At 51.7% G+C, this 19,583-nt stretch overlaps 1 protein-coding gene and 1 pseudogene across 1 annotated transcript; both read right to left on the bottom strand.

Annotated features, from left to right (window-relative positions):
* Positions 1–231: 231 nt before the first annotated feature.
* LOC148813379 (uncharacterized) lies at positions 232–2,938 on the bottom strand (annotated as a pseudogene).
* A 268-nt stretch (positions 2,939–3,206) lies between these two features.
* On the bottom strand, positions 3,207–11,047 carry LOC148813378 (uncharacterized). Its single transcript, XM_088907974.1, has 5 exons — positions 11,026–11,047; positions 6,542–6,898; positions 5,420–5,584; positions 4,146–4,213; positions 3,207–3,323 (listed from the first exon to the last, which is right to left on the bottom strand). The coding sequence occupies exons 1-5, from the start codon at positions 11,045–11,047 to the stop codon at positions 3,207–3,209; spliced, it is 729 nt and encodes a 242-aa protein (XP_088764100.1).
* Between the last annotated feature and the right edge of the window lie 8,536 nt (positions 11,048–19,583).

The raw sequence follows: 19,583 nt of genomic DNA, 5'->3' as shown, positions 1-19,583 counted from the left end.
AATCACGCTGGGCTCGTCTCTGGGCTCACCAGAGCTTTTAGACGCACTGAATGTGCACACAGAATCACGCTGGGCTCGTCTCTGGGCTCACCAGAGCTTTTAGACGCACTGAATGTGCACACAGAATCACATCTGACTCGTCTCAGTGCTCACCAGGCAGTGAGGACGAGACCTGCTCACCTCTAACAGCATGTGAGGACAATATAGCGCCTTCGTGTCCTCAGAGATCTGCTACTGTGATGCACAGACTGGCACACCGATTGGTTAACTGGCAGACTGATTAACTGGCAGACTGGCACACTGATTGATTAACTGGCACACTGACCTACAGACTGGCACACTGATTGATTAACTGACATATCGACATACTGATTGACAGATTGATTGATTAACTGGCACACAGACACACTGATTGATTAACTGGCAGACTGATTAACTGGCACACTGGCACAATGAGTGATTAACTGGCACAATGATATACAGACTGGCACACTGACTGACACACTGACACACCTATTGATTAGCTGGCACACAGATACACTGATTGAATAACTGGAACACTGACCTACAGACTGGCACACTGATTGATTAACTGACATATTGACATGCTGATTGATAGATTGATTGATTGATTAACTGGCACACTGACTAGCAAAGTGACACACTTATTGATTAGCTGGCGCACACATACACTGATTGATCAGCTGGTACACTGACTGACACACTGATTGATTAACTGGCACGCTGGCACACTGACTGGCACACTGACACACTGGTTGATGAACTGGCACACCGGCAAACTGACTGGCCAGCTCCAGCCTTGCTGAGCCCCTGGAACCCCCAGATCTCTCACCTGGGAAGACGAGTCGGGTTCCGTTTCCGAAAGCGATCTGGCCCTCGACTCTGTCGGCACAGTAGTACAGCGCCAGGTCTTCCTCGGTGACGTTCTCGATCCGCAGGCTGCTGCTGTTCGGAAGGGCGGTGACGCGAGGCCCCAGACCCCCTGAGCTGTACACCTTATTATTTTTTCTTGTTTGGAGCTGGAGAGCATCAACTTCAGCACCAGGACCGGGGTGCGCCAGGCGCGCTGCGCGAACCACATGGTCTCCAGTCGGTGAGTGACGTCACAGCCCAGGATGACCGTGTCGCCCGGACTGACCGCTCTCACCTCGACGCGCCCGGACAGCGGCGCCGGGCCCAGGACGGCGCCTGCGGACATAAAGCCCTTCACAACCCGAGCTTCTCAAACCCAGTCGGTCCAAACGGCTCCCTATAACCGCCCAGAGCGAGCGGCCACGGGACCTCTTTTTAAACGCAAAATGTCGCTTAAATGTCGTGCCGGCCGGGAAACACCTTGCTAGATAACACGAGTCCCGGGAGCCGACTTCCAGGGTGAAGTCAAAATAATAATAAAACGCCATTTTATGCTCTCCGGCGCCATCGTCAATTGAAAAACGCTTTAAAAACGCGCTCGGAGGGATCAGACCGTTTTGGCTCAAGGGGACGTCGATAAGTGCTGTTTTTTGCTTTTCCAAAAAGGAAGCAGGTCGCAAGTGGTGCTCTAAGATCATAGTTTACGAACAGACGTGTCTTTAATAAGCTTCAGTAATGAGCGTAGCTTTCATGTGTCAATTTTATTTGCTGATTAGTCAATATTACGCGGCACGCGGCAGGGGTGTTTTGATCATTCGTGTTGCTGCATTACAAGTCTGGGGGGTCCCGGGTTTGAATCCGGACCGGGGGGGAGGACATTCTGTGAGGAGTCTGCATGCTCTCCCCCCCCCGTTTCCTGACGCTTCTGGTGTCCTGTCCAGGGTGTGTGTGTCTGTGTGTGTTCTGTGATGGACTGGTGTCCTGTCCAGGGTGTGTGAGTGTGTGTGTGTGTCCTGTGATGGACTGGTGTCCTGTCCAGGGTGTGTGAGTGTGTGTGTGTGTCCTGTGATGGACTGGTGTCCTGTCCAGGGTGTGTGAGTGTGTGTGTGTCCTGTGATGGACTGGTGTCCTGTCCAGGGTGTGTGTGTGTGTCCTGTGATGGACTGGTGTCCTGTCCAGGGTGTGTGAGTGTGTGAGTGTGTGTCCTGTGATGTACTGGTGTCCTGTCCAGGGTGTGTGAGTGTGTGTGAGTGTGAGAGCCGAGGCCGAAACCTCTGACTGTGTTTGTCTTTATTCGCACAGTCCAGGTAGACTGTGGCTGACATCTCTTCTTGAATCGGTTCAGTGACGGCGCGGACAGGCTGATCCGGGAGACACACACACACACACACACACACACACACACACACACACACACACACACACACACAGAGGGCCCTCGCTTGTTCAGTCTTGGTTGACACCCGTATCCGGGCTGGGGGCGGGAGACCACGCGCCCCCACATGTTTCCTTTTCCCAGAATCCCCGGCGAGAACCGGCGAGGTTGCGGAGTGGGAATAGGCTTGGGATACGGGACGTTTCCCCCCGAGAACTCGGCACCACCTACAGGAGGAGGAGGAAGAAGAAGACACAAGGGGCTTCTTGGATTGTAGGACCATCAGGATTCTGAGACCAGCTGACAGGTTATTAAACTGTAGCTCTCGGGCACTTATGTCACCCTGCAGCTCCCCCAGCTGGCAGCCCCCCCCACTGAAGCTCAGCAGGTGTGAGCCTGGTCAGTACCTGGAGGGGAGACCTCCTGGGGAAAACTAAGGCTGCTGCTGGGAGAGGTGTTAGTGGGACCAGCAGGGGGCGCTCACCCTGCGGTCTGTGTGGGTCCTAATGCCCCAGTATAGTGACGGGGGACACTGGACTGTAAACAGGCGCCGTCCTTCAGATAAAACTGAGGTCCTGGACTCGGGGGGCTGTCTGTGTGGAGTTTGCATGTTCTCCCTGTGTTGCCATGAGTTTCCACCAGGTGGTCCGGGTTCCTCCCGCAGTCCAGAGCCAGGCTGGTGGGTGACATGACTTCTGGGAAAACTGGGCTCTGGTGTGAGTCTGTGTTTGTGATGGACTGGTGTTAGTGGGGCCAACAGGGGGCGCTCACCCTGCGGTCTGTGTGGGTCCTCATGCCCCAGCATAGTGACGGGGGACACTGGACTGTAATATCTCCGGCCTCACAAGCTGTTTGCGCACGCGGCGGTTTTCGTGCAGCTGCTGCTGTACTATTTTTATTTTGAGGGGCTCACCTCTTACCCCCAAGACCAAGGCGCAGAGCCCTGGGTCGGTCACCGTCAGCACTGGTGCGCTATCAGGGCATGGGTGGTGGGCTCTTCTCTGCTGCTGGGCGGTCTCTGCTGGGGCTGGGAGCTGAGGTGAACGGAGTAGTAGAGCACTGTTGTGTCTTCTTCCTGCTCACAGACAGACACACACACACACAGAGGTGTGCTGAGCTCAGCTCAAGAGCTCTTGATCTTGGCTATTCTTGCACACACCTCCAGGAAACTCACAGTACGCACACAGAGCAAAGAGAGCTGAGGTTCCACACACAGACACACTGAGACTCAGCTGGAGTCAGAGGAGCTGTTAATAAACTTTCACTTAAAAACACCTTCTTCTGGACCAGAACGTAGAGTGAACTCTCAGTGTACAGACACACTAAGACCAGAGATTCAACACACACACACACTGGAAAGTACGTTTGTCGACAGCTCATCTGACTCCAGCCTCACTCCAGCTGAGTCTCAGTGTGTGTGTTGAATCTCTGGTCTTTAGTGTGTCTGTACACTGAGAGTTTACTCTACGTGCTGGTCCAGAAGAAGGTGTTTTTAAATGAAAGCAAGTTTATTAACAGCTCATCTGACTCCAGTGTGTGTGTGTGTGTGTGTGTGTGTGTGTGTGTGTTGAATCTCTGGTCTTTAGTGTGTCTCCACTCTGAGAGCTTACTCTATGTACTGCTCCATAAGAAGGTGTTTTTAAATGAAAGTTTATTAACAGCTCATCTGACTCCAGCGTCACTCCAGCTGAGTCTCAGTGTGTGTGTCTGTGCGTGCGTGTGTGTGTGTGTGTGTGTTGAATCTCTGGGCTTTAGTGTGTCTGTACACTGTGAGTTTACTCCTCATGAGGAAGTGAGTGAAGCTGTCTTGCAGACTCCTGCAGTACGTCTCGGATCTCACTGCTGGTCTGGCTGGGCCAAAGATCGGCGGTTGTTTTGTTTTTTTGCGTGCGGTTACCGCGTCGTCATCGAGACTGTTCCCGTCCCTCGAGCTCTGCTGGTTTCCCGCGGCTCTTCGGCGGCGGCCTTTCCGGACAGAGTCCGGACCACAAGGACGGACGGAGGGACAGAAATGAAGAAGCATCGTGATGAGAATCCTGCTTTCAGTGCACTGACTGAGCTCTGGGGAGTGTCCGACAGGGACAGGAGGCGGAGGAAGGGAAGGGTCTCCTGTCCCGATCGGTGGTTTGCTAAAACTGGAGGAAGGAACTGCACCCCCCTGACACCTGAGAAGCGAACAGCGGTGATCTGTGGGCTGCCAAATAAACAGACAGTAGTCACTGAGAGCCTCACACTTGCTTCTGTGCGCATCAGAGCTGTTAGCGCGCACAGCTGGAAGGGCTGCCATCTACAACACCCGAACTGTCATAGTGACGATACGTGCAGATTCACACCTGTCTCCTCTCTCTCTCTGCGCCTCAGAACCGTGAGATCTCAGAGCTGAGGCTGCTATTGGATATATCTTTTGGACCCGAGCTCACAACCGGCACGTGCGCGCAGAATCACGCTTGGCTCGTCTCTGGGCTCACCAGAGCTTTTAGACGCACGGGATGTGCACACAGGATCACGCTTGGCTCGTCTCTGGGCTCACCAGAGCTTTTAGACGCACTGGATGTGCACACAGGATCACGCTGGGCTCATCTCTGGGCTCACCAGAGCTTTTAGACGCACTGAATGTACACACAGAATCACGCTCGGCTCGTCTCTGGGCTCACCAGAGCTTTTAGACGCACTGGATGTCCACACAGGATCACGCTGGGCTCGTCTCTGAGCTCACCAGAGCTTTTAGACACACTGAATGTGCACACAGGATCACGCTCGGCTCGTCTCTGGGCTCACCAGAGCTTTTAGACGCACTGGATGTGCACACAGAATCACGCACAGTTTATCCCATCAAGCAACAGGCACAAGGCAGTCCATCACAGGACACACACACACACTCACACACCCTGGACAGGACACCAGTCCATCACAGGACACACACACACACTCACACACCCTGGACAGGACACCAGTCCATCACAGGACACACACACACACACACACACACACACACACACACACACACACACACACACACACACACACACACCAGGGCCAGTTTTCCTACCCCACCAGCCTGTCTTTGCACAGTGGGAGGAAACTGGAGCACCTGGAGGGGAAACCCACTTGAACCCAGGCAGAACGTGCAGACTCCACACAGACCGCACCCCATGATCTCGCCGACCTCACCTGCTCGGAGGGAGAGGCAGTAGAAGGTGCAGCCGGAGGAGATCAGGGCGGAGAGGAGGACGGCGCCGGCCAGGAGCCCCCAGGCCAGCGGGACGAGTCCGGAGCGGTCACACGCGGTGGGGGTCACTCCTGTCCGGTTGGAGGATCCTCCTTCAGGTGCTGAGCCTTGGAAGAAGAGCCGGGATGATGGCATTAATCTGCTGCCCCGATGCGGGAGATGTCCGAGATCTCTGAGCTCTGTGGTTACCAGACTGTACTCGAGCCTGCACGACCGCTCCGTCTCGACTCGTCCGGCAGCGCCGCTGCTGTCCGGACAGACCCCCCCACCTCAGAGCCCCCCGGGGCCACCGGGGGCATGAAAACAAGAGAACAGTCCAGCCCTGGAGGACGAGACCTGCTCACCTCTAACAGCATGTGAGGACAATATAGCGCCTTCGTGTCCTCAGAGATCTGCTACTGTGATGCACAGACTGGCACACCGATTGGTTAACTGGCAGACTGATTAACTGGCAGACTGGCACACTGATTGATTAACTGGCACACTGATTGATTAACTGGCCCAATGAGTGATTAACTGACAGACTGGCACACTGACACACAGTTAATTAACTGGCGCACTGACACACTGATTGATTAACTGGCGCACTGACACACTGATATACTGATTGGCGCACTGACACACTGATTGATTAACTGGTACACTGACCTACAGACTGGCACACTGATTGATTAACTGACATATTGACATACCGATTGACAGATTGATTGATTAGCTGGCACACTGACTGGCACAATGACACACTGAGTGACTAACAGACGCACTGACTGGCACACTGACACACTGATTGATTAGCTGGCATACTGATTGATTAACTGACACACTGATTGATTAACTGGCACACTGACACACTGATTGATTAACTGGCAGACTGATTAACTGGCACACTGACACACTGATTGATTAACTGACACACTGACCTACAGACTGGCACACTGATTGATTAACTGACATATCGACATACTGATTGATTAGCTGGCACACTGGTTGACGAACTGGCACGCCGGCACACTGACTGGCCAGCTCCAGCCTTGCTGAGCCCCTAGAACCCCCAGATCTCTCACCTGGGAAGACGAGTCGGGTTCCGTTTCCGAAGGTGATCTGGCCCTCGACTCTATCGGCACAGTAGTACAGCGCCAGGTCTTCCTCGGTGACGTTCTCGATCCGCAGGCTGCTGCTGTTCAGAAGGGCGGTGAAGCGAGACTCCAGACCCTCTTTCCTGTACACCATAATATGTTTCCCCTGTTTGGAGCTGGAGCGCCTCCACACCAGCACCAGGACCGGGGTGCGCCAGGCGCGCTGCGCGAACCACATGGTCTCCAGTCGGTGAGTGACGTCACAGCCCAGGATGACCGTGTCGCCCGGACTGACCGCTCTCACCTCGACGCGCCCGGACAGCGGCGCCGGGCCCAGGACGGCGCCTGCGGACATAAAGCCCTTCACAACCCGAGCTTCTCAAATCCAGTCGGTCCAAACGGCTCCCTACAACCGCCCAGAGCGAGCGGCCACGGGACCTTTTTTTAAACGCAAAATGTCGCTTAAATGTCGTGCCGGCCGGGAAACACCTTGCTAGATAACACGAGTCCCGGGAGCCGACTTCTGAGGTGAAGTCAAAATAATAATAAAACGCCATTTTATGCTCTCCGGCGCCATCGTCAATTGAAAAACGCTTTAAAAACGCGCTCGGAGGGATCAGACCGTTTTGGCTCAAGGGGACGTCGATAAGTGCTGTTTTTTGCTTTTCCAAAAAGGAAGCAGGTCGCAAGTGGTGCTCTAAGATCATAGTTTACGAACAGACGTGTCTTTAATAAGCTTCAGTAATGAGCGTAGCTTTCATGTGTCAATTTTATTTGCTGATTAGTCAATATTACGCGGCACGCGGCAGGGGTGATTTGATCATTCGTGTTGCTGCATTACAGGTCTGGGGGTCCCGGGTTTGAATCCGGACCGGGGGGGAGGACACTCTGTGAGGAGTCTGCATGCTCTCCCCCCCGTTTCTTGACGCTTCTCCGTTCATTCGGACCCACGGACTGCCCGATTCTGTGGGAATTTAAACCTTACACGAAGCACAACGCACAGGGCATTTACGACAATAAAAAACAAAAACAACAACAACAAAACACCAGCATTATAGGAAGCGAATTAGATTTCAGACTGTCTGGAAACGGAGAAGCGGCTCGTTAACATATTGTGCCTCGCACCTTAAACACGCCGGACGTCCCGAGAATGTGACATATTTAATTGATAGACTTTGAGCGTGTGATACCGATTAATACCGTCTGGTAGCGGGTGATACCGAGAGCGTGTGTGATACCGAGAGCGTTTGATACCGACTAATACCGTGTGATACCGAGTGATACCGTGTGATAGCGTTTGATACCGATTAATACCATGTGATAGCATGTGATACCGAGAGCGATTAATACCGTGTGAAAGCGTGTGATGCCGATTGATACCGTGTGATACCGTGCTATACTGGTATTATTATTATTATTATTATTATTATTATTATTATTATTATTATATCGATTAGTTTCGTGTGATAGCGTGTGATACCGATTGATACCGTGTGATACCGTGCTATACCGGTAGTATTAATTATTATTATTATACCGATTAGTACCGTGTGATACCGTGCTATACCGGTAGTATTAATTATTATTATTATTATTATTATTATTATTATTATACCGATTAGTACCGTGTGATACCGGGATACAATGTGATACCGAGAGCGTGTGTGATACCGAGAGCGTTTGATACCGATTAATACCGTGTGATACCGAGTGATACCGATTAATACCGTGTGATAGCATGTGATACCGAGAGCGTGTTATACCGTTAGATACCGATTAATACCGTGTGATAGCGTGATACCGATTGATGCCGTGTGAAACCGTGCTATACCGTGTGATACCGATCGATACCGTGTGATACCGATTGGTACCGTGTGATAGCGTGTGATACCGATTAATACCGTGTGATACCGATTGATGCCGTGTGAAACCCTGCTATACCGTGTGATACCGATCGGTACCGTGTGATAGCGTGTGATACCGATCGATAGCGTGTGATACCGATCGGTACCGTGTGATAGCGTGTGATACCGATTGATGCCGTGTGATACCGATCGGTACCGTGTGATAGCGTGTGATACCGATCGATAGCGTGTGATACCGATCGGTACCGTGTGATACCGATTGATGCCGTGTGATACCGATCGGTACCGTGTGATAGCGTGTGATACCGAGAGCTGCACCGAACCTCGCCGATTTGATCATCGACGCGCGGGGGGGGCAGTCTGGCACGCGTGCCCGGGTGTCCACTCCTGACCTGTAAGCGCTGTAATTAGCGGCGCCTCTTAATTATCCCCTGCGGACAGGGGGTTCTGGGAAACGGGGAAACGGATCACCGGACAACGACTGGCCGCGACACGGCGGCCGGATTGGGAAGGGAGCCCCGGTGAGTCCCGCGAGTCCCGTTTTTTTTCTTTCCCTCAGTCCCGGTTCGACGAAGAGGTTCTTGGCGATGAAGGTGTTCGAGCGCCAATTCCCACGCCTTCTCTCCATTATTTTTATTCCTGCGCGGCGTCTTTGCCGGGTTCGGGGGGCGATGATGACTTGAGCGTCGATCCCGGGCGGAGGAGACGCGTTTTCGCTGGATCTCACCGTCCCCGTTGAGAGCTTTTTCGATGCTATTTTCACCCCGAGCATCCGGAGCCGTTTATACAGCAAGTGTCGTTCCGCGTAAGCAAAAAAAAAAAAAATGCAATTTTATGTGAAAGACTACATATCAGTTCACAAATTGACTGGATTCATCAAACATCTGGAAATGGATTTTCTCTGTCGTTAAGCATCGTCATTGGTTCGTTTTGGATCAGTGTTCCTCTTAAAAACTAATTTGAGAACGCAAGGCTTAGACGTCTGCCCATATTGATCATCCTGTACGTTAATCATCTGTCATGGTGTGATTTCACGTTATTGTCTTGACTACTGACTGTTGTTGTATTTTTTTGTTAGTAACGGGCGTAGTCGTTTCGGATCGGAAAGGTATGATTGTGGTCGTGTTACTGATCGGTGTTTTCTGATTGATTCCAGTGGTCCGTCGCCGTCAGCGCGACAGTCGGTGACATGATCGGCTTGTAGAGGACAGTGGTCGAGTCGTTTACGATTTAAAAATCGAACTTCGCTTTCAAAGTCGCAGAGTGAGTGAATGAGAGACCCGAGCCGTTTCTTTCTTTAAACGCGAGGGCGGCTGAAGACCTCAAAGATCAAAGTATTATTTAAAAAAGCATTACTGTACTTAAAAGACACCCAAGGTCTAACGTTAAATAACCTAACACTTCGTGCCTTTTTTTTTTACAAAAGGTTTCAAACCTCAGTATCATGGAGTCGAGGATATTGTCTATTCCAAATGTGCCCAAATGCGTTTTAGGATATTTCCTTGGACATATCGATAGTTTTACCTGTGGGGCTCGCAGAGTTGCCCTATCTCTCCGACTAGGGACAGGAGAAGGTTGAAAAACGACATTTTAATGGAACATAAATCGATTATAAAAAACGACTCCTCGGAGGGATCGAACAAAAGTCGAGCCAGGCGATACAGTTGGGAGGCGCGATCCTGCACGTGTCCGGTTTTGAAACGCATCGAGATCGATGCGACGGTCCTGACAACCCACCCGGCGTCGAAAACGGTCTCGATGTCGGCAAAGCCCGCAAGGTGGTCGGGGATACTGGCGCAAAATCGAAAAGTCGCTTTTACGCGTCTGGCGGTGTTCAATCTGTGCGTAAAAAAAAAACTTTTCTACAACGGGTTTTCAAAGTAACACTTAATCGCTCGATCAGACTGAGAGTTGTACGGGAAAATATTATAGTGGCTTTAAATTCGGAATACAAAATGTACTTAAATCTTGCGATTAATACCATTGCGTTAAAAAAAACAGCGCTTTTCCGACACTCTGTGAAGAGTTCATTTCCCATGCCGATACGGAGCTATTTCCATTTCCATTGTATTTAATTACACGTTAAAACGTGTTCCCAAGCCAAAAATGTACCGTCAACCGTCGTCTCTTAAAGTCACGCTGGAGCACCCCGGTTATTTCAAGTAGCCGGCACTCCTGTGAATAATTTAGCACTATCTCTATTAGAGACCTAATAGGTTCTAAACCAAATGTATACATTTCTACTTTAATCGCTCTGAGTTGTTCAATAGTCGCCGAGGAAGGCGTTTTTTTTTTCGCTGATGGCGTGTTTCTAACAGCCTCACCTCCGAGATAACCCACCAGACGAGAAGCTGAGCACCGCTTTTCTGATTATTGTTACGAGCCGGCTTTCGGACATTAGGGAAGCCGTAAAAAGACGAGAGAAGTCAGTTTAGGTCCGTCTGAAACAAAATAATAAAATACATAAAACAACTTTGTTTACCGTGTGCTGCGTGTCTGCACGACACCGGACCGTGACATCTTGCCCAGCAGGCCGCCAGTTAGACATTTAGGCACAGAAACAATTCAAGCTCGCGTTTGTACGATCTATTGCACTTGTATACTCACAGATCACAAAGAGCAGCTTCATTTTTTTACTTATTTTTTTTTCTTCTGCTGGGTTGATCCTCAAACCGAACTCAGGCGGGTGGCACCTTCCATAGGCAGCCCGGCTCTCGCTGTCTCTGAGCTTTGTCGCCCTGTCTTGCCTCCTTAAACGATGTTAGTCAAAGCCCCGCCTTGGGCTAACCTTTCTGTGACGAGAGGTTAAGGGCAGCCGATGTGTTCCTTAGAAACGTTGTTGGGAGTCGCGTTTTTTTTCCGTTTTCTGTGGGTTTTCTCTGTGCCACAGGTACAGTTGCAATCGACAAGTTACACTACTGGGCTTAAAATCATTTTAAGGGTGCGAGGAAAAGTCGGGGTACCTTTTTTTTGGGGGGGGGGGGGGGGGGACAGCTGGTTGAGATGCCGCAGGCAGGACGGGGGGGGGTGTTTCTTTACACAGAGGGTGGCGGGGGTGGGGAACAAGCTGCCCAGTCCGTGTGGTTGAAGCCGCTACCCTGGCTTCTCTCCAGCCACAGCTGGGTGAGCTCCTCCAGTCAGGACAGGAGGCTCTCCTGTACACAGAGAGGGGTGGGAGGGGGGAACAAGCTGATGCCCTGGCGTCTCTCCAGACACAGCTGGGTGAGCTCCTCCAGGCGGGACAGGGGGCTCTTCTGTACACAAAGGGTGGCGGGGGTGGGGAACAAGCTGCCCAGTCCCTGTGGTTGAAGCCGATACCCTGGCTTCTCTCCAGACACAGCTGGGTGAGCTCCTCCAGTCAGGACAGGAGGCTCTACTGTACATAGAGGGTGGTGGGGGTGGGGAACAAGCTGCCTAGCCGTGTGGTTGAAGCCGATACCCTGGCTTCTCTCCAGACACAGCTGGGTGAGCTCCTCCAGTCAGGACAGGAGGCTCTACTGTACATAGAGGGTGGTGGGGGTGGGGAACAAGCTGCCCAGCCGTGTGGTTGAAGCCGATACCCTGGCTTCTCTCACACAGACACAGCTGGGTGAGCTCCTCCAGTCAGGACGGGGGGGGGGGGGCTCTTCTGTACACAAAGAGTGGCGGGGGTGGGGAACAACCCCCTCCCCAGCCATGATGTTGAGCCGCTGTCCTGACGGGGTGATATCGATTAGAGGTGTAGCTCGAGGTAACGGCCTCCTCTCTATTATATAAAGTTTCCGCGTTGACAAAAGTCGCCAGAGATATGACCGCGCAGTTACTTCAAGGGAACAAAATCGCAGATCGCGGGGGCCCTTTGAAACTTTAATAGCGCATAACTGTGGGAGGTATCTTTAACTTTCAGAAACCCCGAGCTTCTTCTGATCATCATCTCTAAGTCAAAATGTGTCGAGTTGTCACGGACCGCTCTTTAAGCACGTGACGTTTCTGTGTACAACGGATTGCTTTTCGCTGCTCTGAACGTGCTGCGGCTTTCGAGAAAACACGACGGCCGCCTTCTCTCCTGTGTGTGGCCGATCTCCGCTGCTCGCTGGTGTCTTGGAGTGCTGAATTTACGTCGGGGGCGGCACGGCGTCGTAGTGGCCAGCATGGGTGCCCGCGCATCGACGGGGACCCGGGTTCAATTCTGCACCTGGAGTGTATCTGGTGTTCGTGTGGGTTTCCTGCACACGGCTCAGAGACGTGCTGGTGGGTTGATCAGCTTCCGGGAAAACTGGCCCTGGTGTGTGTGTCCTGTGATGGACTGGTGTCCTGTCCAGGGTGTGTGAGTGTGTGTGTGTGTCCTGTGATGGACTGGTGTCCTGTCAAGGGGGTGTGTGTGTGTCCTGTGATGGACTGGTGTCCTGTCCAGGGGGTGTGTGTGTGTCCTGTGATGGACTGGTGTCCTGTCCAGGGTGTGAGAGTGTGTGTGTGTGTCCTATGATGGACTGGTGTAATTTTGTATGTGTGTGTGTGTGGGGGGGGGGTGTTCGTCTATATATGTCTATATACGGACAAAACGGTGTGATCTGGGGAATTTCTGTAGGGGTGTCACCCCGGTGTCCTGGCCAAATTTCCCATTGGCCCTTACCAATCATGGCCTCCTAATAACCCTCCTCTCTGAACTGGCTTCATCCCTCTGCTCTCCTCCCCACTGAGAGCTGCTGTGTGGGGAGCGTTCTGGCGCACTATGGCTCCCGTCGCATCATCCAGGTAGGGGCTGCACATTGGTGGCGGTAGTGGGATTCCCCATGACCTGTACAGCGCTTTGAGTGGAGTGTCCAGAAAAGCGCTATATAAGTGTAAGCAATTATTATTATTATTATTATTATTATTATTATTATTATTATTATTATTTTCAATTCAGTTTTCAATTCCAAGCTTTATTGTCCCCTGGGGGAAATGTTTTTTTGACGGCACAAACACAACACAATGACAAACACACACCCTCAAAAGGGAAGAGAATACAGGGGTGTCACAGGAGAAACAAGAGACAAGGTACTTTGCATTGTTTAAGACTGTGATTGCAGTGGGGACGAAAGATCTCCTGAGTCTGAATCAGTCCGTGTCAATACCGATATGTCCGGTAGCCTCTTCCTGCTTTTGTTTTCATATGTATACACGTCGGACGCGGGACTGGTGATTAACTGCGACCGCAACTATTCTCTTGGGTGATATTTCGTTGTTGTTGTTGTTGTTGTTGTTGTTTTGCGATCTGTAGGAGGTTGGCGTGTCAAGACCTGCTCGGATCGGAGCGCAAAACCACTGCTGACATCCTGTCACTCCAGACCACAGGAGCCTTTACGCCTACCCTCGTGTAGACCCCCCCCCACCAGACCGCAACTAACGGCCAGCGAGCAGAAGCACTCGTAGGCGTTTCGAGGTGTTAGTAGACCATCGAGCTGTTAGCAGTAGCTGCGCGTTTTCAACGTGATGCGACGCCATATCGAGCCTCCCCCTCCCCCCTTCCTCGTTTACGGCTCTGGTGCGGTCGTGGGCTTCCGCCTACGCGACACGCCCACCAGCGCCCGCCCCGCCCACTCCCGTCGGAGTCGCGACATTGATTGGCCGACGGAGCCGACGTAAACACGCCCCCCCCCTCCCCCTGCCCTGTGGCCCCTCCCATCTCCGTTCAGGAGTTGTCACAAACTGCTCGGGCGTGCGAGACGGAAGCATACAGAAAGCCAAGAGCCTCTATCTGATTAAATACTGCTTATTTCCTTATTGTTCCCGACCCCAATGTGCTCAGACCATCCTGCATCTGCACTGGACCGGACCGGACCGGACCGGACCGGAACGGAACGGCACACAAGCGCGGTGCTCACGGACTACAAGACCGGGGCGTGAAAGAACTACATTTCCCGGGAGGCACCGAGCCCACAAAAAGTGGGGACCGCGTTTTGTCTCCTTTAAACTTTTTCCAGCCAAAGCGTAGTGTAAATTAAGATTCATACGCCTTTAGTTTAATTCATGGACAGTCTGTTTTGAAATCCGCCTAGTATTTGGTCTTCTATAGAGCATAAATGTCTGTCCTGTGATGAGGTGCCGCCTTGTGGACAAAGACAGGAAGTACTCCGTAGGTACACTCTTCAGACCGTGTGCTATTAAAGATTATTGAGACCATTTCAGTGTTTTAACAAGCATATATAATATCACACGTTTATATGTTGACAGTTTAATGTTTTGCTCATTTATGTCTTCAGTACAAAAGGGCTGCGTTTCTTTCCAGGGAAGAAGCGAGTACTGGAAATAACCTCTCCTCCGTGCTCAGATAGATCTCCGATTTATGCACGGGATTTATCTAGGATCAGGACTGGACAGCCCTGCTTTAAAGACCCCTGGAGACTCTGCAGACACACACACACACTGACCCCTCCAGGATCAGGACTGGACAGCCCTGCTTTAAAGACCCCTGGAGACTCTGCAGACACACACACACACTGACCCCTCCAGGACCAGGACTGGACAGCCCTGCTTTAAAGACCCCTGGAGACTCTGCAGACACACACACACTGACCCCTCCAGGACCAGGACTGGACAGCCCTGCTTTAAAGACCCCTGGAGACTCTGCAGACACACACACACACTGACCCCTCCAGGACCAGGACTGGACAGCCCTGCTTTAAAGACCCCTGGAGACTCTGCAGACACACACACTGACCCCTCCAGGACCAGGACTGGACAGCCCTGCTTTAAAGACCCCTGGAGACTCTGCAGACACACACACACACTGACCCCTCCAGGACCAGGACTGGACAGCCCTGCTTTAAAGACCCCTGGAGACTCTGCAGACACACACACTGACCCCTCCAGGACCAGGACTGGACAGCCCTGCTTTAAAGACCCCTGGAGACTCTGCAGACACACAGACACACTGACCCCTCCAGGACCAGGACTGGACAGCCCTGCTTTAAAGACCCCTGGAGACTCTGCAGACACACGCACACCCTGCTTTAAAGACCCCTGGAGACTCTGCAGACACACACACACACTGACCCCTCCAGGACCAGGACTGGACAGCCCTGCTTTAAAGACCCCTGGAGACTCTGCAGACACACACACTGACCCCTCCAGGACCAGGACTGGACAGCCCTGCTTTAAAGACCCCTGGAGACTCTGCAGACACACAGACACACTGACCCCTCCAGGAACAGGACTGGACAGCCCTGCTTTAAAGACCCCTGGAGACTCTGCAGACACACACACACACTGACCCCTCCAGGACCAGGACTGGACAGCCCTGCTTTAAAGACCCCTGGAGACTCTGCAGACACACACACACACACTGACCCCTCCAGGATCAGGACTGGACAGCCCTGCTTTAAAGACCCCTGGAGACTCTGCAGACACACACACACTGACCCCTCCAGGACCAGGACTGGACAGCCCTGCTTTAAAGACCCCTGGAGACTCTGCAGACACACACACACTGACCCCTCCAGGACCAGGACTGGACAGCCCTGCTTTAAAGACCCCTGGAGACTCTGCAGACACACACACACTGACCCCTCCAGGACCAGGACTGGACAGCCCTGCTTTAAAGACCCCTGGAGACTCTGCAGACACACACACACTGACCCCTCCAGGACCAGGACTGGACAGCCCTGCTTTAAAGACCCCTGGAGACTCTGCAGACACACACACACACTGACCCCTCCAGGACCAGGACTGGACAGCCCTGCTTTAAAGACCCCTGGAGACTCTGCAGACACACACACTGACCCCTCCAGGACCAGGACTGGACAGCCCTGCTTTAAAGACCCCTGGAGACTCTGCAGACACACACACACACTGACCCCTCCAGGACCAGGACTGGACAGCCCTGCTTTAAAGACCCCTGGAGACTCTGCAGACACACACACTGACCCCTCCAGGACCAGGACTGGACAGCCCTGCTTTAAAGACCCCTGGAGACTCTGCAGACACACAGACACACTGACCCCTCCAGGACCAGGACTGGACAGCCCTGCTTTAAAGACCCCTGGAGACTCTGCAGACACACGCACACCCTGCTTTAAAGACCCCTGGAGACTCTGCAGACACACACACACACTGACCCCTCCAGGACCAGGACTGGACAGCCCTGCTTTAAAGACCCCTGGAGACTCTGCAGACACACACACTGACCCCTCCAGGACCAGGACTGGACAGCCCTGCTTTAAAGACCCCTGGAGACTCTGCAGACACACAGACACACTGACCCCTCCAGGAACAGGACTGGACAGCCCTGCTTTAAAGACCCCTGGAGACTCTGCAGACACACACACACACTGACCCCTCCAGGACCAGGACTGGACAGCCCTGCTTTAAAGACCCCTGGAGACTCTGCAGACACACACACACACTGACCCCTCCAGGACCAGGACTGGACAGCCCTGCTTTAAAGACCCCTGGAGACTCTGCAGACACACACACACACTGACCCCTCCAGGACCAGGACTGGACAGCCCTGCTTTAAAGACCCCTGGAGACTCTGCAGACACACGCACACCCTGCTTTAAAGACCCCTGGAGACTCTGCAGCTGTCAGTTTAGCGTGAGAGTTCTGAGTTCCTGCCAGTTCACTCTATGAAGTAGAGACACTGGTCAGATCTTCATCAGATATGGACACTGGCTTCTTTAATTGTGATTACATAGCCTAGTCTTTGTGTTTTTTTTCTGCTTTTTAGTGTGAAACTACATTTTTACCCAAACCGAAGTAGCCTGTTTCCATGTTTTTTGTAAAAGAATCACAGAAGGGTTAGACAAGACAGTTAAAGGCTTAATCTAATCTAATCTTATCTACAATATGAGTGTGACACTAATCTGTCACACTCATATTATATAGATTTAATGAGTTCAAAAGTAAAAGTTCGTTAGTTTTGATTTAAACCTGACTGAAATAATCACTGATCACATTGTGTGTGTGTGTGTGTGTCCTGTGATGGACTGGTGTCCTGTCCAGTGTGTGATTGTGTGTGTGTCCTGTGATGGACTGGTGTCCTGTCCAGGGGGTGTGTGTCCTGTGATGGACTGGTGTCCTGTCCAGGGTGTGTGAGTGTGTGTGTGTGTGTCCTGTGATGAACTGGTGTCCTGTCCAGGGTGTGTGTGTCCTGTGATGGACTGGTGTCCTGTCCAGGGGGTGTGTGTCCTGTGATGGACTGGTGTCCTGTCCAGGGTGTGTGAGTGTGTGTGTGTGTGTCCTGTGATGGACTGGTGTCCTGAGAGGAGAGGGGACCCCCCGATTGCCCTTTCAAGCAGAATTGTGACTATTGTCAGATGCATTCTTCGGAAACTGAACTTGCGTTTTCAATAAAGTTTCTGGACTCTTAATTGCTTAATTGATGAGGTCTCCTGATTGGCCGGGGTGCGATCTCACCCAGGTGGTGTGAGAGAGGTCTGTGGTCCAGACCGGAGGGAAACGTCATTTGTCGGATCAGATCACAGGAGAGAGAGAGCGAGCGGAGGTCCTGTCGTGAACACAGCAGAGCTGGCTGGGCTCGGAAGCAGAGGTACCGCGTGTGGGTGATGTACAGTGTTCAGCGCAAACTTCATACTGACCGCTGTGGGTCGGTTATAACGAGCTCTCGGGGAGCACGCTGCTGTCTGGAGAAGAGCTACAGCTCTGAGCTCAATGCTACGAAAAACCGTGCGGAGTCAAGTTGGAGACCAGCTGAACTTGTGCTTCATACACAAAGGGCTCAGCATTGCTGTCCTAATTAGCACGAAGTACAAGACGCTCCGAGTCGGAGCATTTCAATTAATTTAAACCGTAAATGAATGTTGGTCACGTTAATATAGAACTATTACTTTGTGTCGTGTTTATGTATAACGGGATGTTCCTGTTTTTAATTTAAGAAGGTCATTCATGCTAAATCATACCAGATGAGTGTACGAGATGACTAACGCCATACTCGACGTCAATTCGTCACGACACAAACGAGAGCAGCAGTTGCGGCTTTTATTTGCGCTGATAAGTGATGAAGATTCTTACGGAGATCCTTCATAGGTAAGCGAACGTTTTTTTTTGTTCGGTTGTGTGTACAATATATACATTTGTGTCTGCACGTTTAGGGGCGACGTGTTGCAGTTTATCGAAGTTTGTTTTTAATTTGTGTGAAGTTGGAGACCAGCTGAACTTGTGCTTCATACACAAAGGGCTCAGCATTGCTGTCCTAATTAGCACGGACTACAAGACGCTCTGATTCGGAGCATTTCAATTAATTTAAACCGTGAATGAACATGTAGGGCACGTTAATATAGAATTACTTTGTGTCGTGTTTATGTATAACGGGATGTTCTTGTTTTTAGTTTTAAAAAGGGCATTTTTGTATACCAGATGAGACTACAAGCGCGATACTCAAGTGTAATTAGTCACGACACAAACGAGAGCAGCAGTTGCGGGTTTGAGTTTGATCTGAACGCGAATCCAATTATAGCGCCTTTTATTTTCGCTGATGAACGATTTCGATGAAGACGGAGGTCTTTCGTATGGAAGCGGCCGGTTTTATTTTTCGCTTGTATGCGTCTGCAAGGACCCGAGGGCGTCTGATCGGGGGAGCTGCACAGTGAGGGACCTTCAGGGAAACACTATCGTCACTGTGGGAGGTGAGCGGGTCTACAGTAGGGTCACTAGAGGGGTCTACACTCCTGACAGAGGGGGTTCTTGTATCCCTCTCAGTCCTGATGGTCTTCCAGCTCCACTAGCTCTCCCAGTCTGTGAATCGAGAGGCTCGGAGAGACGGACTGTACTACTGCACCACCAGAGACGGAGGAGAGATCCAACCAGACTGCTTACAGGTGGGGACAAATCACACTCTTTTCTTTATGTGGGGTGTGGCGGGATGTGATCTCAATATTTAGAGATGAAATCTGTCAGAACATGGAAAATATTCATGTAAAAAATGTGCAGATTTTCCTGCAGCTGTGTAGGGTTCAGTTCAGGAAGTTGGTCGGCATGCAAATTGGGAAGAGAGCCAGACTGCTGCCTCAAGGAGGAGAGAACAGTGTTTCTGTGAGACGGCTTGTGCTCTGTGTGGGACGTCCTGACGGTAGGTCAAGGGCAGATTAAGGAGGTGTGTGAAATCAGTCTGTATCCTCTGGAAAAAAATTCAGATGTTGGTTGCATTAAGTCCTTGTGAAAGTGTTTATTCCCAGCAGGTGGGG

The sequence above is a fragment of the Atractosteus spatula genome (assembly GCF_055471065.1).
Source record: "Atractosteus spatula isolate fAtrSpa1 chromosome 10 unlocalized genomic scaffold, fAtrSpa1.hap1 SUPER_10_unloc_1, whole genome shotgun sequence".
Lineage (NCBI taxonomy): Eukaryota > Metazoa > Chordata > Actinopteri > Semionotiformes > Lepisosteidae > Atractosteus > Atractosteus spatula.
Note: the sequence above shows the minus strand (reverse complement) of the source record. Positions and strands in the feature narration are given on the sequence as shown.

What these genes read in the sequence shown, in the direction of transcription:
- LOC148813378 (XM_088907974.1), bottom strand. Translation starts at nt 11,047, where the DNA reads ATGAAGCTGCTCTTTGTGATCT. An exon ending in CTGCCTCTCCCTCCGAGCAG is followed by an intron (nt 4,214 to 5,419) that starts GTGAGGTCGGCG and finishes CTGTCCGGAAAG; the next exon opens with GCCGCCGCCGAAGAGCCGCG. An exon ending in ACAGTCTCGATGACGACGCG is followed by an intron (nt 3,324 to 4,145) that starts GTAACCGCACGC and finishes GTCTGTGAGCAG; the next exon opens with GAAGAAGACACAACAGTGCT.